The following is a 20,679-nucleotide window of genomic DNA, read 5'->3' as shown; positions in this document are numbered from 1 at the left end:
GCGATGGTGACTGGATCTGGTGTAGCAATCAGCCAGGAGCTAGTTAATGAGCTAGGCAACTTCGACGTACAGGCCTTCCGCTACGCAGCTGTTACGTGGCTTATTGAGAACAACCACCCTCTCTGCGAGCTTGAAACACCTGCTTTCCGATCGATGATAGGCTTCGCAAGCCCTGAAGCAGAGAGTGCGTTGTGGACGAGCGCTAACAGCGTTAAGGCGTATGCAATACGGCTATATGAGTTCATGTTACCCCTGGTTGTTACTGCGCTGTCTAAAGCTATTAGCAAAATCCATATAAGCTTTAACAGGTGGACGACAAAGGGAGGCAAGCGGGGCTTCTTTGGGATTGTTGCGCACTACGCCGACGCATTAGGGACGGTTTTCGACATGCCTATCGCGCTGCCGCAGTTAACAGGCGCCCATACTGGGGAACGGATTGCTGAGGTTGTTGGTCAAACGTTGCAGAAGTTTGGGATATCGCCGCTAAGGCTTGGTTGTTTCGTCCTTGATAACGCGTACGCTAACGACACAGCCGTTACCTATCTTGCTAGGTAGTACGGGTTTACTGCAGCTTACTAGCGCCTACGCTGTGGCCCTTATACGCTTAACCTCATCGGCCAGGCTATTATATTTGGTAAGGATCTAGATTCGTACGATAACGACGCAGCGGAGCGCGCAGAGGAAGAGGAATCGATGACGAATTGGCGCAAGGATGGCCCGTTAGGCGTACTTATCGACGTGATTAACTATATTAAAACGCCCCAACAGTACGATCTGTTCAACCGTTTCCAGCTCCTTACTAACGCCAAGCTCCCCACAAACAATCAGAAGGCGATATTAGAGCTAATTAAGCCTGTTGTTACGCGTTAGAACTTATTCTATAGCTGCTTTGAGCGGGCTATTGAACTACAGCACGCTGTGAGCAATTACGCCAACTATCACATCTAGCACACGCGCAATCTCGACGATATCGCTAAGAGGCGCGGCAACAGGGTTCCTGACGTACCAAAGTGGATGCGATTAGACGGCCTTACAGCCGCAGATTGGGCGGTGATATCGGAGTATACAGAGGTGTTGAAACCACTTAAGCAGGCCACTAAACAGCTTAAAGGGCGCGGTAAATCAGGTCAATTTGGCGCCCTATACTCAGTAATACTGGTGTTCGAAACGCTACTACACGAGCTTGAGCAGCGGGTTAAACTATATAATCACGTCAACTACGAACAGATCAACGCTCCTGAGGATCATCTGCCCATCAACCTCCGCGCCGCCTAGGCTAAAGCCAACACCTACTACTCTAAGCTTGATAGCTCACCATTTTACTACGCCGCAACAATACTCCATCCGTACTACAAACGCTATTGCGATCGCAGCTGGCGCTCAAAGCCAGAGTGGTTACACGCTAACAACGTAGCTTTCCAGCAGCTTTGGCAGCAATACAAGCCAACTAACGCTGTACAAACTACTCCTAGGCCACTACAAAGCGCGCTCGAGGACGCTATCGCCGCGATAGCTGACGCCGACGATAGCAGCGACGACGAGGATATCGACGAGTTCCAACGCTGGAAGAAGCTTGAGCCAAAATGGACGCGCGAGCAGTTCACTCAAGGCTGTGATCCTATCCGTTACTGGATTGAACTACAACCAAAGTATCCCAACTTAGCTAGGCTGGCGTTTGACGTTCTAACGATACCTGCTAGCAGCTGCGAGTGCGAGCGATTGTTCAGCGAGCTCGGTGATCTATTAGAGCTAAAGAGACGCAAAATAGGAGCTCAACTACTAGCTACACTGCAGTGCATTCGAGCTTGGACACGTGCTGGATTCGAACGTCCAACTCCAGGGATCGTCGAGAAACTAGAGGCAACGCGTTCTGAGACGCTGCTGGAGGGAGAGTATGATCTGTGCAACTGGGAGGCGCACCCGCAGTAATCTGCATATATGTTAACTATAATAATTACCCAAGTTACCCAAGTTATGGAAGTTTACCAACCAAGTTGTGCTAATACCGCTTCCAAGTCAAGCAAGTTTCGTTACTACCGCAAAATCGTCCCAAGCAAGTCAAGTGAGCCTCAAAACTTGCTTAACTTGCTTGTTGCGAACTCTGCCTCCTAGTTCGCAGATCTACCTCGCGACTGGATTATCACTGTCTCTCCTACTGGCTGGATTAACAACGACCTCGCGCTCGCGTAGCTTAAGCACTTTAATGCTTATACGAAGGCGTCCTCTGTTAGGGCATATAGGCTGCTTATTATTGACGGCCATGACAGCCACTGCTTAGTAGATTTTCAGGACTACTGCAAGGAGAACAAGATCATCGCTCTCTGCATGCCATCTCACTTATCGCACCTTCTGCAGCCTCTGGACGTCGTCCCCCACTCGCTGTTGAAGCGCTACTATAGCGATGGAATCTCGCTCTTGGCACGCAGCCGCGTCCACCATATTAACAAGGAAACCTTCCTACTAGCCTTTAGAGTAGCTTATAAGAAGACGTTTACACTAGAGAACGTTCGCGCAGGGTTTCGAGGTGCTGGGCTAGTCCCATACGACCTAGAGGTTGTGTTATTAAAGCTAGATGTGCAGCTGCGTACGCCGACGCTACCTGCACCAGGCACTGTCGCCTGGAGGCGCAAACACCGCGCAACGCCCGCGAGATAGAGGCGCAATCTACGCTGATTCGAAATCGCATGCAAAAATACTAAGGGTCACTAGTAAGCTTATTAGATAAGCAGGTTAAGCAGCTAAGTAAAGGCGCTCAGCAGATAGCTCATAATATAGTGTTAATGCGAGAGGACGTAAGCCGCCTTCGAGACGCTGTTGACACGCTTACAAAGCGCAAGACTCGCAAAAGGCGGTACGTACGCGCAGAGGAGACTCTAACAGTTGGTGAGGTATCTGACTTAATTGCTAAAATGGACGGTAGTGGGCGTGAGGACAGCGAGACGCCTGCGAAGAGGGTGCGCGCAGAGAGGCGCTGCGGCCGTTGCAGCGAGGTTGGGCATAACTCCCGCACCTGTAGGGTAGAAATAGAGGATGTAGACAATAGCGATGCCTCTAATTAATATAATCCTGTTACATATAGTATAATAATCTGTTGTAGTGTTATACTGCGTTCCTGTATAGGCACTGCGCTGGTGCTTAGTGGGGCGCTCGATGGGGTGGGGCGCTCGATGGTGAACCACGTTATATATTTTTATAACTTACTATAAATCTTCTCATATCTTACTATGGCTTTCTTTGCAACTTGCAGCGTATGCGCTCTTGTTCTTCAAGCGTTTTTTTGTCGCCCTGCATCTTCAAATTATGGAGGTTGTGGTCGCAACGACAGTCATGTCGCACGCTGCGCTAGGAACCACTTTGGGTCTCACCCCTGCTTGACCACTACCAACCCCATTTTCCGCAATCCGCAACTGCTATGGCGATTAATGCCACTGAGGTGCACATCGTCCCTGATTTTCAGGATGCCTGAGCTTGGAGAATATGTACTCTGGGCTTATCACCGTGTCAAATTGTCGCAGTCTACGTACAGCTTGCTCGGTCCGATAAGTACTCGGTCCTATGTGAACAGAGTTTCACCATAACCCTGCTGACATCCGATCATTCCGGTATATCAACACGTAGACTTACTTCAATTCAACTTCAGTGTTCCTACCAAATTCTACTGCCTAATAGCCTATTACTTAAACCGTGATAAATTAGCACAAGCTAGCTAGCCAGCTAACCATTTGAGAAAAGTCCACTACAACACGAACACTCAACGTTAGAACTAAGAAAATCAAACCTCGAGGGTATATACTTACAACGCTCTATTTTTATTTCCTGCAAGCAGAGTATCCTAACTTTGGGTTGTTGTTGCGTTATGGTGCTTTAAAGGTTGAGTTGGTACGTTTGCGAGGAGGCGCTATGCCGTTTTCAATTTCAACGACAAAACTATCGGTGCCTGCGAAAACATATGGACCCCCCCGGATCTGGGAGAGATCGTCAAGGTGACGTTCTGGGATTAGTATTAGAGTAGTATAGGGGTATATAGAGGTCAAGGATCGGGATTTTGAGCTGTAAATTACATCTTGTTCACTTGTAAACCTCTTGTTATGGGTCGAAAGCTTGAAGCAGGCCTTTTGCAGACTGTTCTCCTTGATCTTTCTTATCAACGTCCATTCAAATGGATCGCTAGGAACCGTAGTGTTGGCCGCAATACAGTGAAGCGTATTGAGCTCAGTCTTGACCTATACGGAAGCCCTTATCCTCCTAATTCAACCGTTCAAGGGAGGCCTCGATTGATGGTGAAGGCTCAGGAGAATGTATGAGGAGAGACGACGACTGCAAACCAGCGTACTAATGCTACAAGATAGGCCCTGCTAGAGTACCTCCGTGAGAAGCCGACGGCGTATTTAGACGAGATGGTTGAGTTCCTATTCGACGAGTACAACCTTGTTATCGCCGAGCGTACCGTCTTTGATTACCTCTGCCGGGCCCAATGGAGTCGAAAAGTAGCTTCAAAGCACACCAAGGATCGTAATGAGCTGCTACGAGAGGTTTTCTACCTATCAACGAGAGGATGGGATCCTATCATTAATGGGCGACGGGATTCAAGGCTATGGCCCAGAATCCCTCGAGAAACCCTAAGATACATGCTTAATAGATGGTACGTTATAATGTACCATTTTATGCGTTAATTTTGTTAGTGATAACATGTACAATCTTCGTGCGAAGAGTTCAGAACGCCCATCGTACCAATATATTTCAAGTAACGTACCAATTACGGTTCTGCACTCAATTTGTACTAAACTTAGACAACATTCTCGCATAGATAGGCTCTTCTATCCATGCGACTTTCAGCACGATAAACCTCGTGGTTGATAGTATTAGGGTTTGGTGTTCGTGGGTGTGGTTGCGCTAGCGTGGAGGACTTGGACAGCCCGCGCAGATGCAGCCAAACAACAAGAGCAACAAGAGCAACACAAGAAGGCAACACACTAACTGCACAACACAAAAGGTACAACATAACATTCACGCTACAGCTTTAAACAACTCAGGCAGCGTCGTCTGGCGCAACGAAGCAGCAGGCGCGCTCTTTGAGCGTGCCTGCGACTGCATAATCTCAACCTGCTCATTGTTGTCATCGTCGTCGTCTTCGACATCGCCGTCGTCGCTATCATCAATCTCTTCCACCCTGTGCGTTGTGCCTGGAGCGTTCAGCTCAATGCTTAGCGTTTTCTTCCCTTTGATATCGCCGCCTGCAATACCCTCTGGGCCCAACCACTCGTCGAACTGCTTGGCCGCAAGGCAGACATCCGGACGCTCCCGCTTGAGCAGCTTGATAAAGACCTCCACGCCCTAGGAGCGGATGGTCTGCTCAATCTAAGTCTTAGGTAGCACGTCTTCTGGCATGACCAGCAACACGCCCCAGCCTAAGCCTTCAGCGATCCTGTACCACTTAACTGCTTTGGCCAGGCGGTTTCGAAAGAGATCCCGCTCGCTCTTAGACAGATTCTGCTTGAGGAACACCAGCGGCATCAGCGTGTCTATAGCCTCTGTCTGGCGTTGACCCTTGCTAAAGCGACTTGTCTTGCTGTTGCTAAGGAGCCTGTCGCTGCGCTTGAGCTGCTCGAGCTTGTCGTTCATAGCCTTGCCTAGGAGCGCCTGCGCCCACCTGTACTTGATGTGCACTGATTTGACTACTTCTTCGTAGACTGTGCAGCGGTCCCAAGCACGGCAGAACACGCCATCTAAGCTGGTCGGCTCGGAGGGACGAATCGAGGGCTCTTGCTCACGCAGCGCATGCGAGGAGAAGTCCTCAGGCGCGCTATCGCCGAAGAGCTTGCCCTGCTTTCGCCAGATCTGCAGGAAGTGAGCAGCGTGCTCCTGAGACGACGGGCTTCCGAGCGCGCGCGCCTTGGCTAAGAAGTCGCGCGCCTTGAGATAGGGCGACTTGACAGCGTTGTAGAAGTCGGTCTTCTTCTGGTGCCTGTCGACAGCGGCCTGTTTAAAGAGCCAGGCTATAACGTCTTTGTCTTGAACTGGCACAGCAGCGTAGGCGCCGCGCTTATCGTCGACTGCCTTCTCGTCTGGTGCTACAAGACCAAGGTCGAGGCTGCGCTCCACCTGGGCAGCCTCATAGGCTTTGATGCGTTGCCGCTCGGCGCGGCGGTTGTTGTTGGTGACTGTGGTGAGAACGCGCTGCTCCTCCACCGGCTGCGCATCTGGCTGCGCTTCCACCTCGCTGGCCGGCTCCTCTGGCTGATGGCTTGCTTCTGTGCGAGCGCGCTTTGGTGACGACGCCTGCGCAGACGGTGCTGGTCGCTTCTCGCGCCGAGCCAGGGGAGAGGCAGGCGGCTTTTGCGCAGACGGCGGCTCAACCATGCCCTCCTCTGCGAGCGATTGGGCCGCGCAGACGAGACGGTCCCAGCTGTCGTTGGAGAGAGCATCGTCCGCGAGCGTCTCGCGCAGCAGCCAGATCGCCGAGAGGGCCGAGTGGGCAACGAAGACAGGCTTGCAGACGCTGGCATTGTCAGGGCCGGGGATCAGCCATCCTGCGCTGTGCGGACGGGCGCCTGGGTCACGCTGCGAGCGCGGGATAGAAGCCTGGCAGAAGAAGAGCTTCTCGTAGTCCTCGTTCGGTGGCTCGTACCCGTGCTTGCGGGCGATTTCAGCGTCGCTAGCCATGGGAAGCTCCGAGCGCCGCCGTCGAACGCGTCAGCAGCCTTGTACAGCGCAGTAGACTAGTGCATGTTAACTATGTATACTGTACTAGTATGCAGTAGATTCAAGAAAACGATGTACAGAGCGCCGAGGGGGCCGGTTATTCAAGTCCCATGAAGCGCGCGTATCGCATTCGCGAAAATGACACCGCGCACGGACGTACTACCACAACTAACGAACTAGCGATAGTCCGTTAAGAAAGCTAATAGACCTAAAGTATTACTGCACTAAAAATGTAGGCTATTGAGTTGCTTATCGGCTACTTCCAGCATGGAGGTCTAGGGCGGATTAGATGACGATACGATTGTTTGTTTGTTAACATAAGAAGCTGCGGGGAAGAAGAAGCAATACTAATCTTGCAGAAGACCTATAACCCAACAACCGGACCGATCGGAGATCTAGCCGTGCAACGTGAGTTGACATTGCAGCAGGGGTGCGAAACTTACTTTAATAAGAACGGCGATAACAGCATAGAAAATAAAGAGCAAGAATATCCTAACATGCTAGCAGACGACGAGGAGCAGCAGATTTTCGAGCACTTAGCTAATTATTAGCTTGCCGTGTGCTGAGAGTGCCAGTACGCTGTGTGGCTAGACTAGATTGAGGGCTACTTGTAGAAACAACATAAGAAGTCGCTAAAGAGCGCGTAAGCTGTTAGTAATGCCGTCTGCTAGTAGCCTAGCTTGCTGCAGTACCCTAGTGAGTTGGAGATTCTAAGCAACGGCATTAACCTAATACCTCAGCTGCTAGTGTACGACGATGGTTTGCTGTGTCGACTCGGACTAGCGAGATGCTAGTACATCGCGCGGAGCAGAGAATCGCTTAGAAGGCACTAGCGCGAGGTCCACGAGTAGTTAGCTAGCAAGAAGCGCGGACGCCCCAGCTGGACCCGGGCAATGGCGTTACGGGCCTAACTCGAAGATAGCTGCGAGCGCGTATACTACCAACGATTGTTCGGCAGCCGGCACGGCTTACAGTACTTCGAGGTGCGTCCTACTCCAGACAGCGGCCCACAGCCCGTTCCTACTAAGGGCGAGGCAGCGTGGGCACAGGTGGGCGAAGAGATGGCTAAGACGTGGGCCAACGTCGAGAACCGGGCGAAGACAACGATCTAAGACGGGGAGAAGGATGAGGCGGCCCTATGGCTGGAGCGAACTGGGTGGCTGCCGTACTTGAACAAACTGGATCGTCCCGAATTGCTGGCGAGCATCGAGGAGCCCAACATAGACCTGGAGAAAGACGAGGAACCCGTCGAGGCTGCGATTTGGAACGCCATGGACTGACTGGCCCGCGTGAGCCAGGCGTCGGTCATCGAGCGGACGGGCATATTCGTGCGTATGGAGGCGATCCGGACAGAGAAGCATCAGACCAGGTACACGCCGCTGCAGGCGTACATGGACAACAAGTCGATCAAAGAGCGATCACGCCCGTGGAAGCAGATACTGATGTTTTTTGCACGGACGCAGAGGGAGCACCGTTGGAAGAGCCCCAAGTACCGCTTCACACAGCAGCAGCGCGAGGCGTGGGAGGCATTGATCGAGCAGGCAGAGAGAGACGTGGGCGGGGCAGAGATGGAGGTAGCGGACGAGGACCAGGACGAGGACGGGGAGGAAGAGGACGGGGAGGAGGACGAGATGATGATCGATGAGCTCGACGACGAGCAGGACCCGTCCGAGCGCGACAATGAGCCCGAGCACGCGAAGCTGAGGCCGATTGAAAAAGCGTGCTTGGATTTTTGCATGGCGCTGCTCAAACAGACCATCCGCCGCAAGGAGTACGACTGCGCGTTGGTGTGTGCGTTGGCTGTGCTCGGCGTCAAAGAGGACGGCTGGAAGGACGCTGAGCTGTACCCGCCGATATTGTCGTCGGTGATCAAAATCACCCGTTTCATGGTCGTACAACACGCACTGGAGCTGTCCGAGCCGTTTGAAGAGGAGTTGTTCGACGACGACAGCGCGTACGTGGGGAGCGACAGTGGCAGCAACTCCCCCAACCAGCATCGACCAAAAGGCTGCTTAGAGTTTGTGCAGCAGATGATGGACAGGTTTATGGTGCGAGGCAGCCACAGCCCAATGCAATGGATGCTAGACTTGCGTACGTACGGGCTGAAGGTGCATTTCAACACCACCGCGCGAGGGAACGTCGAGTGGATGGGTAGGGACGAGCTGCTGTACAAGAACGTACACTTCACCATGGCCCAGTTCCGCAGCATGGTGCACGGGATGCAAGCAGAGAGCAAGCGGTTGCTGGTTGAGGAGCTGTTGTTTTGCAATGGGCAGACCGCAGCGTCAGCCCCCCAGGTTCCGTGGGAGCAGCTGCGCGACAACCCGACCGACGACCGACCCGGGTGGAATTTTTTGCAGGACCAGCGCACCCGCATGCCCGTGGAGAGAGGTGGTTGTTCGAGCGGGTGGGGCAGGACGCCACGATGCGGGAGCGGTTCCTCAAGCCAGGCACCCGTTCCGGCATCGACAGGAACGAAGTGGAGCGGTACATGGACCGTGTGGTTGCGTTCCGGGAGAAGCTGCTCGCGCTCATGCACATGACGGCAGGACAGCCCGCGCGGGCGACGGAGATATTGAGCGTCCGACACAGCAACACGATCAAGGGCGGCCATCGCAACATATTCATCGAGGACGGCATGGTCGTGTTCGTCACACGGTACCACAAGGGGTACGCCGTCAGCGGCGACGTCAAGATCATTCATCCATACTTGCCGCGCGAGGTGGGCGAGCTGCTAGAGATACATGGCCAACTCGACCCAGCCCTCAGTCGAGTTAGGGTTTCATTTTAGTTAGGGACTAGATATACCATACTCGGCGTATTATTGAGCATGCGGGCTGGGTCGAGTATTGTTCGCAAGCCGGTCGAGTTAGGTTCCCGCAGGCTAATAGCTCCAAAATTTAGATATATTAATTAGAGCGCTAAGTTGCACGTTAACACGAGTTTGCAGCCCCGCAGCTGATGGGGTTGATGGTGTTAGGGTTTCGTGTTCGGAGGTTGGGGTTAGGGTTATGACGTCGCGATACCCCAGACCCCAGGGTTCGGAGTCGTTCCGAGATAGCGAGCAGCGACCGCCAACGCCAGATACGCGATTAGCTGCATCACGTATACAGGTAGGAAGACGCGTCCACAACGCGATATATAACGTAGAGTCTGCAATAACAGGTAGTCAATTTCAAAGAGTCGTTTCACGCCATATCGTGAGCTTAAATTGTCATTATAACCGTTGTACCACCATGGCAGAGAGCAACGTCGCAGGCGAGCATTTTGCGCATTTGGTCGAGTACGCGTTGGCAGTGTGCAGGGAGTGCCGACACGGCGTTTTGCCCAGCCAGATAAAAAGCCATGTGCAGCGCGCCCATCCCGCTAAGCGGAAGCAAGCGAAAGCCATAGCAGAAGAAGTTGGCAGTTGGGCTGTGTAAGCCCAGGGTACCTTGCATGGTCACGTGGATTATCCAGCGACCAATCAGCCCACTACTCTATGTATATAAGCTTAGATCACAGACCTCTCGGTGATGAAGAAGAATACACACAATCTACTTACAGTAGTACTGTACATAAGCGGCAACTGCGCTGCGCACCTGGTATTGCCAGCAATATTGCCGTATTAATTGTACTGTAGCATCCTAGCTCAGCTTACGAGACGGCCATAGCACGGCACTGTTAGTGATAAGGTTCATGGTCCCAACAGCGCTTGGCCTGCGACAACGTGCCTGGCGTTCCTCTGCTGTTCATGAGTCAGCCTCAGCTGCAGCCCGCCCACCTCAACACTCGCAGCCGCAAAATGCTAAAACCACGCAAGCCCTGATAACCTCCCTCCTGACGAAGAGAGTGGCGTATTCGGGCGCCCAAGGCCGGCATCAGTTCTATCAAGGCGCTCACAACAGGCCACACCTTTTACGCGAAGCTTGTCTGTTCATGTCACAACTTTAGCGCTAGCTGTAACGCTGACGCTAATGCACTAAGTCACTGACTAGAAGCGAGCGCTAGTAGCAAGTGGCGGCTAGTTCCGCACCCCCTACCTCGGACTGGCTCTAGCCGAACGGCTGAAGCGGATCGGCTTGCGCGTCCCGTTATGTAACCCCGCAGTTGGCTTTAACTGCGCGGGTAGTAGGGTTTATTACACTAACGCACCAAAGCAACAATTAGGCTGAAGGTGTTCGTAGTGCAGTACAATTGTAAAGACAATTTCTTAGATGGTGGGTGCTGTGACGGCAATGAACGCGCGAACGTATGTCCTCAATCGTGTGCCTACCCGCAAACTGCCTAATAGTGATACTAAAATTCGCTGACCGGTGTCATGAATTGCGTCGTTGGCGATGCATTGCTGATTAGGCAAGCTGACGTAGACTACAGAAAGCCCAAGCGTCGCAACGTGAGTTAACAGCGAGTGTGTCATCCAGACTATAGATACATTTAAGCTAAGAGCTTGTAGCTATGAGACCTAATGTCGCGTTCACTACAGTACTCGAACGCTTCTATTCTACTGTAGTGTCATAATATTCTGGCCCGCGCGCTATAAAAATGCACGAATAAATAAGCTTTTCTTTCTGTGCTAGTATTAGCTAGACATTAGTAGACGTTAATAGGAAGCACAGGCTTTATTACGATAGGCGCAGTGGATTGGGATTGCTGCAGCCAAGCACGCTAGCTGTAAGGCAGACTTCACGCGCAGAAGAGCGAACTGGTTGAGTAGAAGCTTGTATTCGGAGTAGAGAAAATAGCAGACGCAGAGCCTAGAAGAGGCAGAGCGTACGCGTACTTATATAGCCTAGAGAGAGAAGCGAAGCGAAGGCGTACTAGACCGTAGAAGGTCTAGTAGTTTAGGCCTTCGAAGGTCTAGTAGTTTAGGCCTTCGAAGGTCTAGTAGTTTAGGCCTTCGAAGGTCTAGTAGTTTGCGCCTTCGTAGTAAGACGTAGCCTTTTACTCCTTAGCTCTAAACCTCGTAGTAAGTAGTAGCTGAGGAGAGGCTATGTCCTTACATATGCCCCTCCCGTACAGAAAAGAAGGTAGCTAGTCCACTAGCTAGTAGTATCAACAGATAAGAAGAAAGAAGTCCTTAACCAAGTCCAAACTACTAGACTTGATCTTTACCCAAATCGCTATATGGTTTGTATGGGGCTGCGCATGTCTACACGGTTTCCCATGCAAAAAACTGACCTCCGAGCTGTTTTCCGCCACCTTAACCCCGGAACGCGAAAATCGAGCCGAACGGTGTTCCTACACTATATGGGGAAGGCGTCCTGTAAGGGAGCCGACCCAAGGAGGACTCCGATTCGGAGGCCGACTGCAGCCGTTGTTGACAACTGTGGTGAGACATGCATCCACAACGGCGAAGTTTGGCGGCTTGGGGCGACTTCGACGCACCTCCGCTATCGCGTACGTGGGCTTCAGAACTTTCACGCTAGGTTCTCGTCGCCGCTGGCATACTGATCTTGAAAGTCGCCGGCGTCTTCAGGGAGAGGGGTCCAATCGGGAGGCATGCGGAGTCCAGGGGGCGTAGGCTTACCGGGATGTTTCCAGTGAAAAAGTTTGGCATCATAATGGTCGAGGTAGTCGGCGGCGTCATGCCATGTGGCCTTGGGAAAGTCGGACCATTTGATCTTGTAAGCCCAGCGCCCTTTGACTTTGCTAGCTTTTGGAGAGGCGACGTCCACAAATTCGTCGACCAACCACTCCGTATGGGCATCGCCGTTACTATTGACCACTTCCACAGGCACTGGTCGAGCGGGAGCTTGATCGGGTAAGGCGTCGGTAGCCGCAGGCCGTAGAAGCTTCGGGTGGAAGATGGGGAATGTACCATTCCGAATCATCTCTTCGGGAAGATCCAGCTCGTAAGCGCGGCCGTCGTGAATGATTCTTTTGACGACATACGGCCCTGCCCAACGATCCGTGAGCTTCTTCGATTGTCGAGGGGTAGACCAGTTGACAGTAGAAATCCAGACCTCATTTCCAACGCTGTAAAGGGGAACCGCATGGCGTTTGGAATTAGCCTGAGCGCTCTGCTCCTGCTGGGCCCATCGGAGCTGCTCCTTCAGATGTGTGACCAAATCCGAATGCGAGTCCATCATTTCCTGAGCGCGTATGGCCTGATCGCGGGCTGGCCGTGGCAAGTTGGCTTCTATGTTTTCCGAAGGATGGATACCGCTACGGGGATGATAGCCAAGGTCGGCAAAGAACGGGGTCATACCCGTACTGGAGTTGACCGTATCATTGGCTTGAAACTCTGCCACATGTAGCCAGGACGCCCAATCGTCCTGAGCGTAGTTGATGAACTGGCGGAGATATGTTTCTAAGGACTGATTAGCGCGTTCGGTCTGGCCATCCGTTTCCGGGTGATACGCTGTAGAAAGAACCCGTTTAATATGAAGTCGTTGGCAGATGTGTTTCCAAAAGGGAGCGACGAAGTTAGTACCTCGATCGGAAACAATACTAAGGGGAAGCCCGTGGTGCTTAAAGACGTCCATGAAGCATCGGGCAGCTTCGACCGCGGTTCGCCCGTGGGTTGGATAGAAGTGGCGCCTCTTGGTAAGACGATCCACAATGACCAAAATATTTCGATATTCCCTGCCGTCCAGGCGCGAGGGGGGAAGGTCCTGGATGAAATCCACGGTCACATCTGACCAACGCTGGTGAGGAAGTGGCAGCGGTCGCAGGTAACCGTGTTTGCCGTCCCGTGGGGACTTGGTGCGGCGGCAGATACCGCAAGCGTCGCAATATTTGGCTATAGACTGGTTCATTTTAGGCCAGTAGTAGCGGTCGTACATAAGGTAGAGAGTAGAACGCGGACCCTTATGACCGGCAATTTCGTGGTCGTGGCACAGATCAAAGATCCGTCGTTGGAGGCGTGCATCCGCGGGGATATAGAGCCGGGTCTTATCGATGAACAAACGACGGCTTGCTCCGTCTCCTACTAAGGACAAGTCGGCTGCACTAAAATAGAACCCGTGCTTATGAAACCATTTAGACAACTTGACCTCGTGGGAATCAATGGCTGAAAAAGCGCGGGTAGCCATTTCGTCGCTTGCATACGCAGCGTTCAGGAGTTCCTCCGTGGACCGCGGATCCTCGTCATAGGGCGGAAGGGACGGGTCCACAACACCCTCGGGTGAAGGCAACTCGACGTCCTCTTCCTCTGGGTCGTTTGAGAAAGCCGTTCGTAACACACTGCGTTGTTCAGGCGTTATAACATCATCTGTCTTGCTAGAAGACAACGTGAGGGCGCGTAGAGCCGTATCGAGAGCCGGTTTCATTCCTGGTGACAGCACCTTAGGCCCCAGAATAATAGTTTTCTCCGCATGGCGCGGATCGTCTGGGTCGTCTGGGACGTCTTGAGGGCGGCGGCTGAGTGCATCGGCCTCGTCATTATCCGTTCCCGGGCCGTAGATGATCTTGAAGTTGAATTGAGATAGAAATATCGACCAGCGGGCTTGACGTCGGGTAAGCGTCTTAGTTGACATGAATGTTTCCAAGTTTTTGTGGTCGGTAACAACACTGATCGGGTGACCCGTGCCCATCAGTTCGGGTTCCCACTCCTCGAATGCCCGAATAATGCCCATCAGTTCCAGGTCGTAAATATCGTAATTGCACTCAGCGGAAGAGTGCTTCTTAGAAAAGAAAGCTATTGGCTGAAGCACGCCTTGGTCATTGTGTTGCTTCATGACGCCTCCGGTAGCCCAGGCTGAGGCATCCGTAAAGACATGAATGGGTTTAGAGGGGTCGAAATGCATCAAAACCAGGCCGTCCCGAAAGGCATCCTTGAGTGTGTCGAAGGCTGCCTGACATTCCGAGTCCCATTTGAGCGGATCGTACACGGTGCGTCCCTTGCCGCCCGGAGTTTTGTTGGGTACCACCTTGGCTTTAATCCGTTTGGTAAGGGGGAGGGCGATTGAGGAGTAGCCTTCAATGAACCGCCGGTAGAAGCCTGTGTAGCCGAGAAAAGCCAATAACTCCTTAGGGTGTTTAGGCGCTTCCCAGTCGCGAATGGCGGATACTTTGGCAGGGTCCATCTCCATGCCCTTGTCCGTGATGATCATTCCCAGAAACTTGACGCGAGTAGTGTGGAACTCCGATTTCTTAGGATCCACATAAAACCCTTGAGATTTCAGTTGAGAGAGCACAGCTTTGACGTGTGTGACATGTTCCTCCCGAGTAGTGGAATAGACCAAGACGTCGTCTAGGTAGGCGGTGCAGAACTGATCGAGATAGGGAAACAGTGCACTATTAATAGCGCGCTGAAAAGATGCGGGAGCATTGCACAAGCCGAAAGGCATGACTTTGTACTCGTAAGTCCCTTGGCGAGTAGTAAAAGCGGTTAGCCATTCAGATCCAGGTTTCATGCGAATGCGGTGAAAGGCATGGATGACGTCGAACTTTGAAAAGATCGTGGCCTTGTTAAGCTTCGCAAGCGTCTCGCGGAAGAAGGGTATAGGGTATCGATCCTTAACAGTGGCGTCGTTGAGATCTCGGAAATCCACACAAACCCGTAGGCCTCCGTCCGGTTTACCAATGATGAGCAGCGAGTTCCTCGCGGGCGACTTGGACGGGCCAATGAAATCTCTTGACTCCATGTCTCTGACATAAGCCGCAATGGCTTCTTCTTGCTGGCCTGAGAAGGGTCGTGGCCGATGATTGGGGATTTTGGCTCCTGGCTCGAGCTTGATCTCATGGTCGTGCTCCGAATGCTCCGGTAATTTAGACGCGGCCGCCTTGTCGAAGACGGGGATGAAATCAGAGTATTCCTGAAATAGTTCTGGCGTGAGAATGTCTTCAAGCGTGACATCGGGAGGCTTGTCCATGAACTTGGCGAAGTCCTCGTCGACTGCCGCGCGTCGGAGCCGCGGGGCTTTGCCCTGCTGGAGGGTCATGAGGCATGGGTCTGTTCGATATTTCCTAGCCATACGGCGTATAGCCTGAAGTGAAACCCTTTTGATCTCAACCTTTAGCGGGTCATGAGGTGAACCCCCAGGTGTCGCCTTAGTCTTGTCCGGGGGGGCCTTGTTGCGTTTGGGATCCCGGGGCAGTTGTGGAATATCTTTGTCCTGGAACTCGGCTTCCAGACTGCGAGAATCCGTATTCCGTCCGGCGGTACCACCAGGGTGGACGTCGGCAGGAGTTCGTGCTTCTGAATCGTGGTCCGCGTGAGGGCGTGGAGAGAGCTGGTCACAGTCCTTCTCCCTGCCTTTGCAAACGACTAGTGGGGAAGAGTCCTGAAGCCAGCAATTGAGCCTACAGTACTCATCTGGGAACGCAATCGTACCCTCGCGGTAGTCTAACTTGGGCTGGTGGAGTTGACGCCATTTGAACCCAAGGACTAAATCGAATGACCCACAGGTGTTTACCACGTAAGCCATAGAGCGCTCGACGTGAGTGTCCATTTTGAGGAAGAATTCCACACGATGGGTGATAGACTCAGAAGCCTTGCCATCGTAGCCCTCGCATATGACGGGTTGGACGAGGGGAATGGTCTGGAAGGTTTTCACCTGGCGTAGGAACTTTTCCGAGATAAAGTTGGAGTCTGCTCCGTCGTCGGCTAAGGTTCGACACCCATGCGGAACGGCGTAGGTGCGGCCAATGAAGGACTGAAAGGAGAATTGCGTAAGCCGTCGTGAGACAGGTAGAGCCTTTGATTCCCAGGCGGAGACGCGTCGGAGCAGCTGGGTCGATTCTCCTGGGGTGATACCCATGTAGGACGCGGCTAAGGCGTCTTGCCACGGCCTTGATTGAACTCCAGGGGGCGGCCGATCCCGAGGAGCTTTTAGTTTTCCGAGCTGTCGCCGGAAACCTCATCTCCTGAGTCGTATTCGTCGACTGACTCGTCGTCAAAGTCTTGATCCGGATAGGTAGAAATCTGACGTTGGGCCGTGGTGGGATCCTTAGATCCATCTGGCTTTTTGTTGACCGGACAGTCTCGAGCCATGTGCCCGACTCCGCCACAAGTAAAGCAAGTCTTACCATCGTCGGGTGTGGACTTAGCGCGGGGCTTCTTAGAAGCGTCGTCTGGTTTGGGGCGGCCCATCGTTCGCGGGGCTGACGAGGTTGGAGTCTTAACGTCTGCTGAAGAGGTGAAAGTCGAGGCGGTGTTAAGGCCCTGGCGATTCCGATTAGCTACTCGTGCGAGCCACGTAGAAAGTTGCGTCGAGTCGTAAGTTGCCATGTATTGCGTAATGTCGGCGAGCAACTTGGAGAACTGCGCCTGGTTCGTAGGCGAGGGTTTGAGCAACGTGAGGTTTTGCGTATGACGGTGAGGCAGCTTAGCCATAAGCTTAATGCCGCGTGACGGATACGGGATGCCGAGATTAGCCACGAATTGGCAGAATTGAACCTTAAAGGTAGCCCAGGCTTCCTTGTCCGTCTTCGCATCCTCTGGGACGCGGGGATAGGTGAGGTTAGTGAGTGCTTCTTCATTTGTGGCGTACGGGTTCAGGTCGCCCCAAATATCCCACAGCGCAAGGAAACACTCCATTTCCGTCTTGTACTGGCAGCTAAACTTCGTAGCACCGCCCGCCAAGACATCCCGAGCTTCTCCTGAAGTAAAGGAGAACAAAGACTGAACACGTTGGAGAGGGTGCTGGAAATTCTGTCCGTTAGCCGCCCAATACGAGTACATAGAACTAATGAACTCATGCAACGCCTTCGTGCCCTGCTTAAAAAGGCGTGGTTTAGGGGCATTGCGGTCTTCCGAATTGGCAAACTGCGGCATAAGATCGAGCAGGTTCTTAATCTCCTGAAGCCCTGGAGGAATGACGATAGCCTCCCCATTTACCACGATAAACGGGTCATCCTTGGTAGTAAATTCTGGTGAATTATAGGACATGTGTCCAAAATCAGGAAGACGAGTAGCGGCAGCTGGGTCGCCGCGGCGTAAGATCGAAACTGGGGGTGTAACCGTTGCGTATTCCGTGGCAGGATTAAACGGAGGGACTGGCGGATAAGACGCGGGGATGTCTGCCTGAGCCTGTTCTGTCTTATACAGAGCGTCACGTTGGGCTAAGTGCAGTTCATTCTGAACCGTGGTGAGCTTAGTTTGGAGTGCCGCATAGCGGTCCTTCCACTGCTGAGCCGCATTAGCCGCCTCATTGCGTTCCTTCCGTTCCTGAATAAAATGCTCTCGAAATTTGTTCTTGTCCGTATGCTCTCGAATCTTGAGACGGTGATTATCATAAAAGGCCATATAAAATCCCGAGGCTAGTCCCGCGAGAAGCTGTTGTGGCATACTATAGAAATCAGTGGGAAGCATTGTTGGAGGCAATTCCTCCATACAAGCCTTGAACCAGGTAGCGAGAGGTTCGTGAAAGGCTTGGACCTGCGTTTGAACCAGGCTCCGCATGTCCTTTCGCTTGTGGGGAGTGTCCGTAAACATGTCGTCTAGCCACGTGGGAGATTTCGAGGTGGGGTCTGTCACTGGCGGAACTCGACCGGCTAAATCGTCCGTGGGTCTAAGGTAGTTGTGTCTAAATCCCAGGCCCACCCGTGAGCTGCGGGTGGCGGAGAAACCCGGAACTGGCGCCGGGTCCCCAGGAAAGCCCATAGATACGCTTGGCGCGGGATCAGGAATGTCGTGATCGAATGGCGGCTGGGAAGACGTATCCTTTTCGCCCGACGGAATAACGAGCTCAGGGGGGACCTCCGTGGGATGGTCAGACTCCTCAGAGAGCAAGTCTTTAGGGGCTATCGTGGGCGCCGTCTTGACTGGATCCACCAAAGCGCCCCGAGACATCGAGCGAGTCGTGCGACGGGTGGGCGGCGAACGCTGTACCTGGCCGCTAGGCGCGAAAGCTGAGGCCGCGGGCGCCTTACGGGGGGCTTTCGGCCGTGAGCGCTTTCCTTCATTATCTTGATTGTCCATAGCGAGAAGTCAACTTTGAGGAAGGAAGTCTGTAATCGGTGGTTGAGTCGAGAGTGTATCGAAAGGTAGTGGTCGAAATAAATTTTGGTGCGCAGATTTATAAACTGCGGAGCGAGGAAAAACACTGTAGGCTGCAGCCTTCCATTGTCGTTCAAGGTGTAAGGCCACAACGCAGGCCGTGAAAGAGATTTCCGCCCTCGTGGCGTACTTTCCTCGACTCACTCCCGGCTGATGGCATTAGACGCCCCAATCCAAGCCCCTCGGGCGACGAACTAGGCTCTAACATGTCGTTGGTGGTAGGGCGAGCGTGGCAAAGGCCGTATACTCTAGGCTGTTGGTTAGCAGAAGGCTGTCCCGTAGCTAGCTATCCCTCTGGATAGGGTCTGAATCTGTACCTGCGCCAGCAGCAATAGTGCCTCCAAAAAAACCAGGTCTAGCCTGAATTTTTTGAGGTATTCTTGCTGTCCGAAGGCGCCAGACTCAGCAAAGAGCTAGCTACCAAAGCCGCAGTTCTGCGCAACAACCAAGAGCAAGTAAGCGCTACTTGCGTGGTCTAGGCTGGAAGCCTGCAGGAAGCTTTTAAGCTTGTTAGGTCTGCTATTATGTAAGGCAGACTTCACGCGCAGAAGAGCGAACTGGTTGAGTAGAAGCTTGTATTCGGAGTAGAGAAAATAGCAGACGCAGAGCCTAGAAGAGGCAGAGCGTACGCGTACTTATATAGCCTAGAGAGAGAAGCGAAGCGAAGGCGTACTAGACCGTAGAAGGTCTAGTAGTTTAGGCCTTCGAAGGTCTAGTAGTTTAGGCCTTCGAAGGTCTAGTAGTTTAGGCCTTCGAAGGTCTAGTAGTTTGCGCCTTCGTAGTAAGACGTAGCCTTTTACTCCTTAGCTCTAAACCTCGTAGTAAGTAGTAGCTGAGGAGAGGCTATGTCCTTACACTAGCATGCGTATCGCAGGTTACATAGCGCCTTTGCTGATCTTGTGACTTACTAGATTGCAGGAGTGTGAGGAGTAGTTGGGCAGGCACTAAGATATCGGTATAGGCTTGTATTGAGACGAATCCTTGAGGAGCTATCAAGCCTCTCAGAGGGATGATATATACCTACGTCACGTGATTGTGGCTGGTGTGATCCGACGGTGCCCCGAAGGGTTCCCGGTGGCTCACCAGTCTGTGGCTGGAATCCTGTGGTGATGGAACATCGTGACAAGGAGACAGCTACTAGTACGTACAGCCGCTCGCCTCGCAACGCATTAGGCTAATGTACCCGCCTAGCCGCAAGCCGCGACATAGATTCGTCTTCTTCTCTATTGGTCTTGGCTAGCAGACGCCCCAAATCTGCTAATCCCCTTGTGCAGCTTCCGTCGTGTTAATGCAGGACGTTGCAGACTTTGTCTAAGTAAGTTATTATAAGTTATACTAAACATCTACTCTAGGTGTAGCTAAGAGCTTTCTAAGAATAGATATAATTATAAAAAGCATGTGACATTGTCGTTCCTATTTCCCTTGCGTGCGCCTTAGACTAATTAATGCGCTGCATCTTGCGCCTAATTACATGCCGGCCTTATCGCCGTCTGTCACGGTAACCACCGTGGTTCCCTTGACACTGAACGCGCTACAGAATCCGAGTGCTCCGCTAAGCACCCGAATTCTGCTGATTGGCCGGCCGGGCCTAGCGCCATGCGCACGGCCCCCATCGATAACTTCTCACCGCCTGTACATGCTAATTCTGTTTCCTTACGCAACGTCTTGTATTACACCAGATATCGTACGTAGCCACAATTAACGCTTCTAGTAAGCTCTTAAACACGTGCTCGTAGCATCTCGTGACATAAGCCCTAGAAAGGGTCATTATAGGCAATTATAGGGCATACTAACACCCTAGTGCCCTAGTAGGGGGGCACAATAGGGCATTCTAGGTTACTTACCTCTTAAGTACCCGCTTGACGCCCTGAAGCTCACGCTAAATCTTGGCCTCCTAAAGTAGGCGCTCATCTTCGGTGAGATCTCGAGTAACCTTATCCTCATCACTAATACTAGGAATCGTAACTTGACCTTCGCGAAGCTCCTTAACTAGAACCTTAATGGCGGCCAGGTCGACGAACTAGCTGTTAGGAGGCTAGAAAGGGTTAGAA

General features: G+C 52.6%; 4 protein-coding genes across 4 annotated transcripts; 1 reads left to right on the top strand and 3 right to left on the bottom strand.

The window, feature by feature from the left end:
• Window positions 1–5,007: 5,007 nt before the first annotated feature.
• Window positions 5,008–6,663, bottom strand: ALTATR162_LOCUS11704 (uncharacterized protein; the record flags this gene model as incomplete). The annotated part of the gene is made up of 2 exons (XM_043319346.1): window positions 5,008–5,334; window positions 5,377–6,663. The coding sequence occupies 2 exons, from the start codon at window positions 6,661–6,663 to the stop codon at window positions 5,008–5,010; spliced, it is 1,614 nt and encodes a 537-aa protein (XP_043175281.1).
• A 1,373-nt stretch (window positions 6,664–8,036) lies between these two features.
• On the top strand, window positions 8,037–11,086 carry ALTATR162_LOCUS11703 (uncharacterized protein; the record flags this gene model as incomplete). Its single annotated transcript, XM_043319345.1, has 2 exons — window positions 8,037–9,046; window positions 11,059–11,086. The coding sequence occupies 2 exons, from the start codon at window positions 8,037–8,039 to the stop codon at window positions 11,084–11,086; spliced, it is 1,038 nt and encodes a 345-aa protein (XP_043175280.1).
• Window positions 11,087–12,101: 1,015 nt separating this feature from the next.
• ALTATR162_LOCUS11702 (uncharacterized protein) lies at window positions 12,102–16,388 on the bottom strand (the record flags this gene model as incomplete). Its single annotated transcript, XM_043319344.1, has 3 exons — window positions 12,102–12,994; window positions 13,118–13,905; window positions 15,403–16,388. The coding sequence occupies 3 exons, from the start codon at window positions 16,386–16,388 to the stop codon at window positions 12,102–12,104; spliced, it is 2,667 nt and encodes an 888-aa protein (XP_043175279.1).
• A 71-nt stretch (window positions 16,389–16,459) lies between these two features.
• ALTATR162_LOCUS11701 (uncharacterized protein) lies at window positions 16,460–18,550 on the bottom strand (the record flags this gene model as incomplete). The annotated part of the gene is made up of 1 exon (XM_043319343.1): window positions 16,460–18,550. The coding sequence occupies one exon, from the start codon at window positions 18,548–18,550 to the stop codon at window positions 16,460–16,462; it is 2,091 nt and encodes a 696-aa protein (XP_043175278.1).
• Between the last annotated feature and the right edge of the window lie 2,129 nt (window positions 18,551–20,679).

This window comes from Alternaria atra (genome assembly GCF_907166805.1).
Source record: "Alternaria atra isolate CS162 genome assembly, contig: 36, whole genome shotgun sequence".
Taxonomy (NCBI): domain Eukaryota; kingdom Fungi; phylum Ascomycota; class Dothideomycetes; order Pleosporales; family Pleosporaceae; genus Alternaria; species Alternaria atra.
This window is presented reverse-complemented; position numbering and strand designations above follow the sequence as displayed.